The sequence below is a fragment of the Solea solea genome, chromosome 8 (genome assembly GCF_958295425.1).
Source record: "Solea solea chromosome 8, fSolSol10.1, whole genome shotgun sequence".
Taxonomy (NCBI): Eukaryota; Metazoa; Chordata; class Actinopteri; order Pleuronectiformes; family Soleidae; genus Solea; species Solea solea.
Window position 1 is genome coordinate 18,192,212 of NC_081141.1, and position 13,591 is coordinate 18,205,802.

The window sequence follows — 13,591 nt, forward strand, 5'->3', positions numbered from 1 at the left end:
GGAGAGCATGATCAGAGGCGATCCTAGATTCTGGGGGGGCCCCGGGCAAAGAAGCTTATTGGGGGCCCCCCAATTTTGTACGCAAGTACAGTAATGAAGTTTTGTGCTTTATTACATTACAACACAGAATATCATGATGTATGCGCAACAAAACAGGACAAAATTATTACAGTATTTGTAACTTACAAATTGTAAGCATGAGCTTTCTACACAAACAAAAGAGAAAACCTAATATTTTGCATTACTATGATCTGTTTAAATGAGTCCTATTGCATTTTGCCGTTTTAACGTTAATCTCACTTGTTTCTACAACGCTGGCCTTTTAAGACGTTTGCTGTGAGAACATGAGTCGCTGGTGAGCTTCAGATGCAGAATGCCACTTCTCCAGCTCCACACTGAACTCCATAGTCACCAGTGGGACGGACACAGTGTTGTCTGCATGGGCGTCCTCGTCATAGTCCCGTTCTCCTTTTCCTTTACCTACACAGCAACAACAGCGTCAAACAGGATTCAGGACATTATGCAGAAGGATTAAATGTGAGACATGGTGCTTTCTAATTATCTGATGATTCTGTTATTAACCTTTTGACCACACTGTTCCATGTTTTTGTCCTGCACTGCTGCCTCCTCTCCGCTTTGATTCTGTGTCCTCCTTCCTCTTGTCCTCTTTAATTTTCTTTCCCAGATCCTGTGGCTGAGTGACAAACACATCCATAAATGTGACGTATAATAACGTTGGCTGTTTCATAGGTTAATTTTTACTGTTTCATGCACAGCTTCGACCTCAGACTCTGTGTGCAGGATTTCAGCTTCACAGATGACATGGAGCTTGTGATCTCCTTTGATCAGGCTTTGCAGGGGGACGTGGACGCTTCCTAGGTTTCTTCTGATGGGAGCGTCCTGGACCAGCTCTGGAACAGATTTCTTCTTCTTGTCTTTAGACTTTTCTTTGGTGGAACCCGCTTTTATTGGAGACTAATAAAGACACCAAAGATATTCGATTTAGATCTTTTCACATGGGCTGATCTTCCTAAATCTAAATCTTAAACTTAAATCATGCGACAAGAAATATTGCATTTTAAAATAAATATCACCTTTAAAAATGTGCATTAGGAGCTTAAAAACTCATGGAAGTCATGTTACAACATGTGGACATTAGCTGTCATTGTGCAAAGTCTGATGATGCTGAAGCGAAGCAGAGTGAAATTACAGAGGTTTTAGTGAAGAGATGCCTAGGCGACTCTATAACACTATCTGTCATTTAAGATTACTATGGGTAAAAAATTATTAAACCCATTTAATTTTATTTACGTCTAATAAAAACTTGTTTTGAATAAAAAAAATAAAAAATGTTTAAAAAATCAATATATTTGGGGCATTTTTCTCTGGAGCATCAGAGACAACTCTGAGCTAGCTTCTTCCGTTCGTTTGTCAGAAGGGCAAATGCTTAGTTTGTCGAATTTGCCCTTCTCCAATCAAAACAAGCTAATGGCTGTTTGGAATGACCAATCAGACCAGGAAGAGGCCCCAAAGCATGCTGGGAAGTCTTGTTCTCTGTTAGAAGCGGCTTTGTTCCGGTGAAAACAGCTTGTTTTGCTCAACAACAAAGGTAAGACAACATTTCTGGTTGTATTTCTTGAAAGTGAGTTGTTGTTTTGCTCTTATTTTGCGGCTGAATCCAAGAGTTTTGGTCGTGGAGTGATATAAATGATATCATTGGAATCGAGCAGACATGTTGTTTTTTTCAACATGAGGCGCTGATTCTCTGGTGCCGCTTTTAAATGTTTACGCTGTTATGGTGTTTTTGGCTTGTGTTGGTTCGATTACTTGGTGTTTAGTCTGTGTTTGGTGAACATAGGAATGGTTTTTATGAGCTTTTAGCCGAGTTTCTGAGCTTTCTGTGGGTATGCAGCATATCAATATTGATCAAAGGTAAATATGCCTTTGATTAATGTGCGTCACGGAGCATATTTTTGCCCCCGGTATCGGGGGCTACCAGGGGCTAATACCAGGAAGAAGAGGTTTTATTGACAGAAATCCATAGCATTGTTTGTAAAAGTTCCTTAGAATAAGCCTATTTTATGTACTTTAACCTTTGCTGAGGCTGTCATCATGTGCCATCATTATCTGAAGCAGTCCAAAAGGACAAACCTGCAACAATTTTGAGTTATGAAGTAGAAGATTACTAATAAAGAAAGACAAAACCATGTGTGGGAAGGCCAATGATAGTCCCTGCTAGTGTGTGCGTGTGTCCTTAGAGTGGACTCAATTGTTGCAAAATTCCTAGAGACACCAGTCGGAGTCTTCTGAGTAAATGGAGGCGTTGTGGAGTTGAAGGAGCCTCTGATGAGGGGTGAAATGTCTTCAACTTGACTCAAGCTGGTCCACTTCTCTACAGCTGACCCCTGAAGATGACTATGACCTGGATGAACCTTCACAGAAGATGCTGTCTAATTTAATTATTGTCTATTGTCTCATTGAAACATATTCAAGCAAGTGAGTGTTTGAGAAAGGTGAGGAGAGGTGCAGAAACGTCTCTCACATCTCTCCCTTTTCCGCCTTTTCTCTCCTTGACTTTTTGGCCTGGTTTGGCTCCTGGTAAATCTTCAGCAGCTGCTGGCCATGACAGGACCTGAAATATCAAACGCCAAACAAACGGGAATCTTTACACATTCTGCATCGAAATGTTTCAACCGACCCCCCCTTATACCTTTTCCTCTTCAATCCTGAGATAAAATCCTCCTTTGAGGAATTTCTTCAGTCCTGCCAGATCACGAACAATATGAATGCGCGTGTCACTGAAGTCCATGATCTCGGACCACACCAGCTGACGTGTGCTGTGTCTCGACACTGCAGAGGTGGAAAATCATACATGCATCATCAAAATACACACACATTAACAGCAATGCAAACACAACAATTCAGGCGTGTGCGAACCAGAGACGCCACAATTGGAGGAATGTTAACAAAGAAGGTGCAGATTGAGTGGCAAGTGAAGAAAAGAGTTTGACACATCATAGATAATCTTGATAACAGATCAGTTGCATCATCCGGTTTCCTCCGCTGACGTTTAGTCCTCAGGCAGCTGAGTAAGTTCTCGAGAAACTGGTAATCACTACAAACTTTTAATCGCGACAATTTTTAAACGTCTACTTTCAACAACGTCTTAACTTGTTGGTTCCCTATAGCTACAGGTCTGAAATTACCATGTCCATATGTTTCTGGCTCGGATTTCTCTCTTTGACAGTTCCAGTCTGATTGTGGATCAGTGTCACTGGAGTTGTCTTCTGCCACATGTGTGGAGTCAAAGCTTAAGTCATTGTCAACTTTCTGTGAAGAAAAAAACACAGTTCAGATTTATAATGTAATGAAACATCTTTTATTTCCCCACGGTTTCATTTTCATTGTTTATTTGTTCATTGAAAAATGAACTCGTAGGCACCGAATTTGTGTTTTCAGTCCCGCTCCAACCTGTTTACAGTCGCCTCCGTTTTACTAGCACATGTCTGTCATCAAACAAATCACTTCCTGTGTGCTTAATCAGCACGAGCATGAGGTTTGAATTTAACAGACATTTGTTTATGTTTAAAAGTTACACACCACGGCTTTAATCATTGCCTTTTTACGTGACATTTACATCACAGATGAGTGACAGAATGATGTGTAGGAAGGATTCAGCACCGTGCTCTGATGACTGAAGAACTCGTATGAGACAAAATAGCTGTAGGTGACAACGGGAAAGTCAGTTGCTTTTTCATTTCCACTCCTCAGTGGGTCTGGGATTCCTTTCACTCTGCCCACGGTGACTGTGGCTGAAACCTGATCCACGATCAGATCTGTGCAAAAGTAAATGACCCTGATATTACTGAAATGACAATATGTGTGTGTGTGTGTGTGTGTGTGTGTGTGTGTGTGTGTGTGTGTATGTGTATATATATGTGTGTGTGTGTGTGTGTATATATATACACACATACATATATATATATATATATATATATGTGTGTGTATATGTGTATGTGTGTGTATATATGTATATGTATATATATATATACACACACACACACATATATATATGTATGTGTGTGTATATATATATGTATATGTATATATATATATGTATATGTATGTATATGTGTGTCATTACCACTCATCTTCGCCAAGCCTCTGAAACACTGTTGTTGCTCAAATGAGATCCATGTGGTGTCCAGGCAGGAGAGCTGTGGGAGACTGTCCACAGTGAGGCCTGGGTAGGAGGGCGCGAGGGTGAAGGGGTTTCCCTCCAGCACCAGTCTCTTGAGGCGGGGGAGCGTCTTTAAGTCTCCTAGGAGAGCCTTCTGCTCCTGAAACTCACAATCACCGAGGTCCAAACACACCAGTTGAGGCCTGAGGTGCAGAGAGAGGATTTACAACAGGAAGAGCAGAGCAGAGGGAGAAGCTGATCATTTTAAATCACTTCTCAATACCCATTTTTTCAGATTTCCCTTTGTGTGATGTTCTTTTATCTTTTTCTTACCCAGGTTTTAGTGTTTTTAGTGTTCAGCACTTTAGCAGGATAACTGTTTCTGGTCCCCGCCCACCTCTTCGCTGCCACTGTATACACACAAACGCTTCCTCAGTCAGGCCTGATAGTATTGCTTGACTGAAGCATTTTCGTTGGCTTTCGACCCAGTATGAGATGTGGTTTTATCTGTTTTATAGTTTTATTGTATAACTTGTTTATTTGTGTTGTTAGTTTTACTTTCTACAGTATTTTATTGTATCTTTTATTGTTTGTTCATAGGTCTATTGGTTCTGATGCTTTCATATTTTATTCGTCTTATTTACCTCTGATGTACAGCACTTTGTTTTAGCTGTTGTGGTTTTTAAAGTGCTTTGGACTTGATTGAATAGGAAGGTTGGTGTAGTGGTTAGCACCACTTTGCAGCATGAAGACCCAGGGTCACGACCCCCTTAGAACAAGGGGCTTCAGGTTCCACAACACTTCAAAAACATGCAGATTTGGGGATTAGGTAAATTGGACACTGGTTTGACCGTAGTTGTGAGTGTGAGAGTGAATGGTTGTTTGTCTATGTTGCCCTGTGATGGACTGGCGACCTGTCCAGGGTGAACCCCGCCTTTTGCCCTATGTCAGCTGAGATTGACATCAGTAATCCCCCCCCTCCCAGTCAAACCCACAACCTCTGGCTTGAAAGACAACTTGCTCTACCACTGAGCTACCGTAATATAATATAAAGCTGTAGTTTAAAATAAATACTCATAAACACATCACAGAATAATGTCCTTAAAAACACAAATTTTACACACTTGTGTGATTGTGTAAATAGTAAAGTCATGGCCTCTGTTTGGAGAAAGCACCACAGTGAAGAGTGACACACAAAGAAACTATGACATGTGAAATAGGCCTGAGGTAGAAATGTGATGGTCTGACTTCCTGTCAGTGTCAGCGTCAATATTACTATTACCAATGTCTTCCAGAGAGATTAGAGGAGTCACCATTGCGACCAAGAGGGTTTGAACTCAGGCCAAGGTGCTGGAGGTGAGGGTGCTTGTCCCTGGTGAGACTGATCAGATGAGGCAGCCAGTTGGCATGCAGCTCCAAAACCTTTGATATAGAAAAAAAAACATCTGTCAATCAAATAATCATGATTACATCATAATAACATGTACACTTTCTGCCAGTGTCATTAAAGGAATATTACAGCAGCAGCAGAAGCTCATGGGATGTACGTATGTAATCGGAAAAGACGCAGAGAGTTTTTTAGCGTCACACTGACCCAGAACTGTGACTCACCTTCAAAGTTCTGGGAAGGTTGTCTGCAGGGACTTCTGAGATTTTATTGGCACTCAACACCAAATCCTCCAGCTTAGAGAACTTTAATAGGCCTTTGTCAACAACTGACACCTGCACACAAGGTTAGAAGAGTTTTTATTTAGTTTTTTAAAATGAGTTGGTTTTTATTAGTTTCTATGTTTTGTAAATGTTTAGTTTAGTTTTTAGTCGTTTTAGTGTTAGTATTTGTCAGGTGTGTCATAAAAACCCAGCGAAATGTAATTTTAACTCTTAGAACATAGAGCATTTAGTCTCCTTTTTTCCATTACTATGTTTAAACATATATACAGAGGCCTTGTGTGTCTTCCATCCTTTTTTTCAGCACAGACTAAAGGCCATCTGATTCAATTACTTTTTTCCCTCATTCTGATGCTCGGTTTACAACTACATGCCTAAATGCATTGCGTTGCAGTGATTGGCTGATTAGATATTTGTGTTAATGAGCAGATGAACAAGTGTACCTAATAAAATGGCCGGTAAAATACTTTATTTATGTATGACCATGTGCAAACAACATTCTTTATGTTTTCAAAAGTGAAGCGAATCACTTGAGAAACACTTGAAGGCTCATTGCAGAAGATCAACACACTTACACCTTTATCCACGATGTGCAGTGTCGTGAAGTATTTGTAAATGAAGTCCTTGTGCAGGCGCTCGGGTGAGAGCACAGCCACTTCTCTCAGTCCAGAAGCTTGAGGACTCCATGACACGTCATGGTGCCACGGAGAGTGAGGACAGTTCAGCAGATCAAGGAGGGCATCTGTGTCCTCTGTCTCTGCTCCTTCTGTGCCACATGTGGATTTCCTCTGATGACATAATAATCGCTACGTTTATTGATATTCAATCAAAAGATAAACAATGCAACAGTAAACATTATTGCTGAATCACCGTATATATGCACACACAGAAACTGAAAAAACTGAGCTTTTGCAGGGACTTGAAGCTTAGTAATTTAAGTCTGCCAGTCTAGACAGCTGTGCTTTGGCCACATGGGCTGTCTTTCTAGAAAGAGGAGGTCTCGGGCCATGTTTTCATGACATTAAGTGGTGGGCCGCATGTAATCGATTGGGGGGCCACATGTGGCCCGTGGGCCACCAGTTCGACACCTCTACTCTACACCAACCGTGTGACCCTAGTTATGAAATTACATGTATTTATGTATCGTCTTTTGTCTTTCATATCTGTATCATGATATTTTGATCATCTGTCTGTCTCGACCATTTCCTACTTGAAAAGCTTCTTTCTTTTCTTAATCTCAAGGGTCTTTTTCCTACTTATAGAAAGTAAATAAAAAAAACAGACTCACCCAGCTGCCACGTCCACAAGGAAAGTCAGTGAGACACAGGAGGCGAATGAGCTTCTCTAGCACAGCAGAGACTGTGTTTGAGCTCATGTCTGTCCACAGTAGCCGCTGTGAGACATTTTGTCCCACAGATGTCCCAGTATTCAGAGAAGCTACAGATCCACTCTGTCTTGGATACTGCAGGTGCTTTAGGCAAAAGAACTCAAGTGTCCGTTTACTGTTTGTCGGTTTCCCGGCAACAGCTGGAGCTCACTTAGTGTGGACCACATCCACTCAGTGTGTGTGTGTGCGTGTGCGTGTGTGTGTGCGCGTATGTGTGTGTGCAGGTGATGCAGATTGTTTGAAATACGGAAATCAAACACGCATGATGTTTTGTCTTCTTTCAGAAGATAAAAAGCAAATGGGAAAGCCAACTTTCGTCACTGGACTGGGACACTTCATGTCATACCTGTGTTTTTCCTGGGGAATTCATCATCAGCATAGCAATTAAAAACAAAAGACACTAGTGAGTCATGTTCCTAATACTATTTATATTCTTTTTTTGCCTTTTTTTATTGCTAATTCTAATCATATTTAGTACTCTTCATTTTGCTTCTTTTTATTTTAAATCTTATTTGTCATTATTCTAATCACTTGTGTGACTTGGGTGTCATTTGTCACACTTTTCTGATGTGTGGTATCAATAAAGTTTAATTTAATCTAATCTAAACACTTTTTTGGGGGGGGTTTCTGGGGGGCAATCTAATTGTCAGTTCTAACAGATTTGTGTCAAGGTAACTAAATATTATTATTTAATTAATTAATTCCAGTTATTTATTTCATTTTCTACGCACTTTTCTAAGCAATTCCTCCACTCTGATCACACACCCTGGTATACACAGTAGAACAGTATATCTGTATATATTTTCCTCCAAGTACCACCAGAGGAAGCTCACGTACCACCGGTGGTGCACGTACCACAGTTTGAGAACCATGTATCTAGTCAGGGGAAATTTCAGGGTAAAACTTCCCACTGTCAAAAAGTGGCAAAAATCCGACAACTGAGGAAAGTGTCGTCCTCTCTCGAGCTAAATCTCACCCACATGGAAAATATTGAGGTGCAGCTCTCTTATGTTATCTCCCTCCTTAATACCTTGTTATCTCACACACATGAGTGTGGTTGATGATACATGCAAAAAAGGTAGCGCATGCGCGTCATGTTCAGATGCTTGTAGTCATGAATGTGAGTCCTAAAATCTTATCTTGAAATGAGACATAATTTGAATTGGGCATCAATTTCAGTTTCAAAATAGTGCCAAATCACAACCTACATACATTTCAAGGCACTTTACAGAGTAAGTAAGGCAGAAACCTCACAACATTAGACTGAGAGGAGGACAGAAACCCTTGAAAAGTACCTTAAAGGGATACTTGAGTAAAAGTATATTGTCAGAAAATGACTTTGGTAGAAGTTGAAGTCACTTTTTTTATAATATTACTTAAGTAAAAGTCTTAAAGTATATGACATTTGCTGTACTTAAGTATCAAAAGTAATTTTCTGATATAAAATGTACTTAAGTTTTAGAAGTAAAAGTATTAAAAAGCTATGGTAGCTCAGTGGTAGGGCGAGTTGCCTTTCAACTGGGAGGTTGTGGGTTCAATTCCTGGCTCTGCTAGTCTGACCTTGAGTCCTTGAGCAAGACACTTAACTCCATGTTGCAGTGTGTAGATGACAAAACTGTAGTGTAAAGCAGCTCATCAAGACTAGAAAAGCTCTATATAAATACAGACCATTACCAACTCCTCTTCTTCTGAAGTAACAATCAAATCCTTTTTTTTCATTTTCACCAACTATATAAACACACCGGAGCAAAAAGTACAAAATCGTTTTTAAAAATCGGATTGAATTTGTGAAATTTGGAAAAATGTCACAGTCCAAAGTTCGCTGTGGCTCGATTTTATGAACAAAAAAGTGACTGCCGCAGAATTATTGCTACTTTATATCACTACTAAAAATGCCAAATAAAATTAATCATGATTTTGACTCAACAACACATAAGAACATGACAAAAAAAAGCCTGAATACGTGACCTATGTGGGCTGCAAATGTTTGAGTTCTTAGAATGACCAAGCACTTGAGGCATCAGCTAGAAAAAACCCAAAACATTTTAACAGGAAGAAATGCCTGACAGAAACAGATTCAAAGATAGTGTGACAATCAGCAGCTGTCCTCAGAGGAACTGAACCTTGCCACAAAGTTTGACTGCATCAAAATTCTTAAAATCTGAATCTGGGGCATTGACGCAAAGTATCTTAGTAACACCCTCACATCAAACCACTGTGGGAAAACATGTCCTACTAAGATCAATCAATGTTTTTGACAAAGATGTCACTCATTTTGACTTACTGTCACTTCTCTCATGACGTTGCAGGGCACACACCTCTACCACCTGACATGATTCTGGGTTCACATATATATATATATAGGTGTTGTGTTAGTTAGTATCAGTGCAAAACGCGTAAAGTTAAAACATGTCTTTTGGTAAAGGTAAGTTGTTGTTTTTTTAATGAAAGCTCATCAGTTTAGGGTACATTCATTGTTTTGTACAAACTGTATGAAATCAAACGTTTCCCTATTATCTTCAGTTTTGACTCTGTGAAGCTCATTCCTCCCTGTGAAAATCAAAGTGTCACACATTCGTGTTTGTATTCTTGCAGAGCTGCTGTTGTCCTGCGTCGTTGTGATGCATTTCTCCTCCATGGCCTCACGACCACTTGAACTCGGGAAGCTTCAGGAGAACATGGAGGCCATCAGGATATCTTTCTGTAATCTGCTGGAAGCAGAACAGGATTATGTAAGTGGAAATTCACAGTTCATCCGTGCGTACGGCACAGATATTCACGGAAAAATTAGAAATGAGTAGATGAATTGAACAAAGTTACACTAGCACAACTTGTACACACACACACACACACATTATTTACTTTAGTAAACCCTTAGATGTTTAATAGGCCAACTCCACGAGTTCCTACAAAATTACTGAATAAAACCAAATATCTTTGTAAAATATAACTGTTGAAAAACTAAGTAAGAAATACAAAGAAATTACATTACATTTTTTGACCTTTTTTACAAAAATGTATTCATCAAAAGGATCCCTTGCCTGGTCAGAGGGCAGAAAGACAAGTGCTGGAGCCCCACCTTGGGGCCAATATGTGCACATCCATTAAGACTAATTCATGAGTAAGACTCCCTCAGAGCAGATGCTGCACTTGTCTCACTTCATGTCTGTGTTGAAATTAAAGGTGGAGTGCGTAAAATGTATTCTTCTTCTTTTCACCCACCTCTCTTTCACTGACCCCCTTCCCTTCTCTAGGGTTAGACATAGATCGACCCGCAAATCGAGAGCTTCGTCTTCAGGTTTAGCTCCCTCTTCATCTGCCCTATGCAATTAAAATTTAATTGAATTGAACTGAGTGTCTTTCACCTTGTCCCCAGGTCACACTGATATTTCATGAAGATTCACCGACAGAAGATACGTTAAAGCCTCTGGAGGGGATAACGCTTCCCGTGGGAGACACTGCAGGAGAAATCATGGCCTCGGCCTGCACAATCACCCACTACCTTGACGACCACCTGCCGAAAATCATCAGGAATGTGACTGCGCACCACCAGAGCCTCGTCAACAACGTCAGAACGTTTAGCATTCAGTTCAAAAAGGCCTTTGAGCCTACAGCTAGTGATCAGCGTGACGTCCTGAAATGCCACAGAAATATAACAGCTCTAGACACCTACCAGATGAAAGTCATCGGCCTCAGAATGATCTACTACACCAGACAATGGGTGGAGGGTTTCCTCAACACGACCGTCTCCTGTGACCTCTCATAAAAACACCTAAAAAAGTTATTTATTTACTTATTTATTTATTTAATTATTTATTTATCTGTATTTATTACCAGCTATTTATTTCATTTATGTTGAAAGATCTTTTTCACGTTCCATGTGTGTTGTGTTTGCAAAGAAAATCTAATCACCAACAATAAAGAATTTAAATCAAACACTGACCTGTGATTACAAAAAACATCCCAAACACTCTCAACTAATAATAATAATAATGATAATAATATAAAAAAAATTAATATAGCACTTTTCAAACACAACATACATACAGATTAAAAGAACTTTTCTTTAATGTTTCATGAAAAGTTCATTGTAAAAACATGACACATTTTAACATGAAGGTTTATAGTAGAACGTGACTTTATTTGTATAGTTTTCAATTCAATTTTTATTTGTATCGCACCAAATCACAACATGCATTATAGAGTGCAGAGAAACCCAACAATTCCCACAATGAGCAAACACTAGGCAGAGAGAAGAAATCTCTGACAGAACCAGACTCAAAGATGTGCGGCCATCTGCCTCGACCGGTTGGGGTGAAAGAAAAAATGGGGGACAACGGAGAGGTGGGGGACAGAAAGGGCAAGAGGGAGGCGAGGTAGAGACAGAAGAGAGCGACCAGGAGCAGAAATACAACAATTGTAACAAGTGTTATCAGTTTAGACATGACTGCAGCAGAGACTCATGTTATAACGTGAAATGTTGATTGTAAAAATATGATTCTTTTTTTTTACTCGAGAGTAATTTGCTGTAATTGATGATATGATTCCCATTATGGTCTAAGCTTAACCCCTGGTTTTGGTTTTCATGGTCCTGACAAGGCCAGCGTTTGCCAGTTCCTTATGCAACGTTAACAAGAAAACAAATACAAACACCCACCCACGTATTACTAATATTCTTACAATTTTACATTTCTTTCATGGGCCAACATTTCATAATCGGTAAATCATCAGTGACACAATCTTTCGTCAGCAGACTTTAGTGATTTGTTTTTTCTGTCAAAGATTTTATCAGAACTTTGGCTGACTGTGCGGGTGCTGCTTGTTACAGGATAGATACATATTTTTTTTCACGTGTTCAGGACGGAACTCCCCCGTAGAAAACAGGCATGACTTATTAATTATTCATGTGACAGTTGTACTTCTGGGGAAAAAGGTTATTGATCTTTATCTAACAAATGCTAATAAAAGAGTAGTAGTTGAAAGGTGGATCAGAGAAAGTAGCACATCAGAGAACCTTCTGCTAACATGGATGTTCCCAGTGCTGGTAAGGCAGAGCCACGACAGCGATGCACAACACTCTGTAGGGGGGACTATCTGTGTGTGTGTGTGTGTTTGTATCTAATTCATCTCCTCTGATTTCTTTTATGTCACTGACACAGTCCTCATCTTGCTGCTCATTGCACAAGCTGCTGGTGGACCTGTTAAAAGGGGGGCCTTGGATGAAAGCATACGTTTGATGGAGGAGAAGAGACAGGCTGCTCTGAAAAACCTTGTAAGCTCACTGATACTTCCTTAAACTAACAAAACAAAAAAACTGGGATGGAGAGAGGCAAGCTTTTTTATTGATGTGTATACGTTTTATTAATAACTAATACTAATAATATTTATTGGCACTAGCGGCCGTGGTGTTCACTACTGAGGAATGTTTGGAGTGCAAACATCAAAATTAGGAGTTCGACACATTCAGATGTTTTCCATCTGGACTCAAACAAACATCAGCTTGCTGAAATAACAAGGATCTGTTTTGTCACGATTTATTTCAAGGTGTAACTGCAGTAAAACCAGATATAGAATTACAGCAGTTCATTGAAAATCAAGTTTAGACATGGACAGGATTTAGTTTATGAACGTGTTTTTTTTTTTAACTTATTACACTTGTATCTCTACTCTTGTAGCCGAGTGATTGCGGTAGACTGATCATAACTGGAATAATCTGTGAAAATGAATCACATTTTCTTTTGAGCGAATCAGTTTTAACTGCATTATGTGGACATATTTGCACCTGTGAGCTCGATTAAGACATAAATAGGAATATGATTGAAACATCATGTGTGAAATGTCTTTCTTTGTGTCATGCAGACTAAGGTGATTCCTTACAACTCCTGCGTCTCCATGAACATCACGGAGGGGGTGGGGGCGGAGCTGCAGTCCCTCAACGCTTCCCCCCTCTCCCCATTTCGCCACTGCATGGAAAAGGTTGCGGATCTGACCCCGGAGCTGTCACGTCAGCTGATGACCATCGGCCAGTACATTCAGCACATGGTGCCGCCGGAGCGCGACCACACACCATCTCACAACTGCAGCATTCCCAGCTTTGAGGATGAATTGAAAAAATATTCGTATGTCAAGTGTCTGCTGCAGCTCCTGGGCGAGTGGCTCAGCGGGCTCAGCAAGGTAGCCTAGTTTTGATTTGACAATCTTTTTTATTTATCTATTTATTTATTTATCTATCTATTTATCTATTTTCTAAAGCCTCACATGTGCTGTTAAATTATTTATCTGTTAAATTAATATTTATTACGAGCAAAGTGATATTGATCAAAAAATAAAAAAATAAAAAACAACAAGGAGTCAAA

The 13,591-nt window shown here is 39.8% G+C and overlaps 1 protein-coding gene and 1 long non-coding RNA gene across 3 annotated transcripts; one reads left to right on the forward strand and one right to left on the reverse strand.

Annotated features, from left to right (window-relative positions):
- Positions 1-88: 88 nt before the first annotated feature.
- On the reverse strand, positions 89-7,326 carry LOC131463516 (leucine-rich repeat-containing protein 43-like). The gene is made up of 12 exons (XM_058635270.1): positions 7,137-7,326; positions 6,424-6,636; positions 5,792-5,902; positions 5,463-5,602; positions 4,145-4,383; positions 3,682-3,836; positions 3,207-3,330; positions 2,711-2,850; positions 2,543-2,632; positions 784-975; positions 583-694; positions 89-480 (listed from the first exon to the last, which is right to left on the reverse strand). The coding sequence occupies exons 1-12, from the start codon at positions 7,221-7,223 to the stop codon at positions 323-325; spliced, it is 1,761 nt and encodes a 586-aa protein (XP_058491253.1). The 5' UTR covers positions 7,224-7,326; the 3' UTR covers positions 89-322.
- On the forward strand, positions 1,540-13,512 carry LOC131463517 (uncharacterized). Of its 2 annotated transcripts, none has more exons than XR_009241051.1 (4): positions 1,540-1,609; positions 9,831-9,967; positions 10,612-12,507; positions 13,095-13,512. It is a non-coding gene; the product is annotated as an uncharacterized LOC131463517 (long non-coding RNA). The 2 variants fall into 2 exon arrangements; XR_009241052.1 differs by lacking the exon at positions 1,540-1,609 and adding an exon at positions 7,518-7,638.
- Positions 13,513-13,591: the final 79 nt, after the last annotated feature.

Bases quoted from the DNA above. Each gene is read 5' to 3' on its own strand.
- LOC131463516 (XM_058635270.1), bottom strand. From the start codon at position 7,223: ATGAGCTCAAACACAGTCTCTGCTGTGCTAGAGAAGCTCATTCGCCTC. The intron at 6,637-7,136 runs GTGAGTCTGTTT...TTATGTCATCAG, and splicing joins CTTGTGGACGTGGCAGCTGG to AGGAAATCCACATGTGGCAC. The intron at 976-2,542 runs GTGAGAGACGTT...TGTCTTTATTAG, and splicing joins AAGGCGGAAAAGGGAGAGAT to TCTCCAATAAAAGCGGGTTC.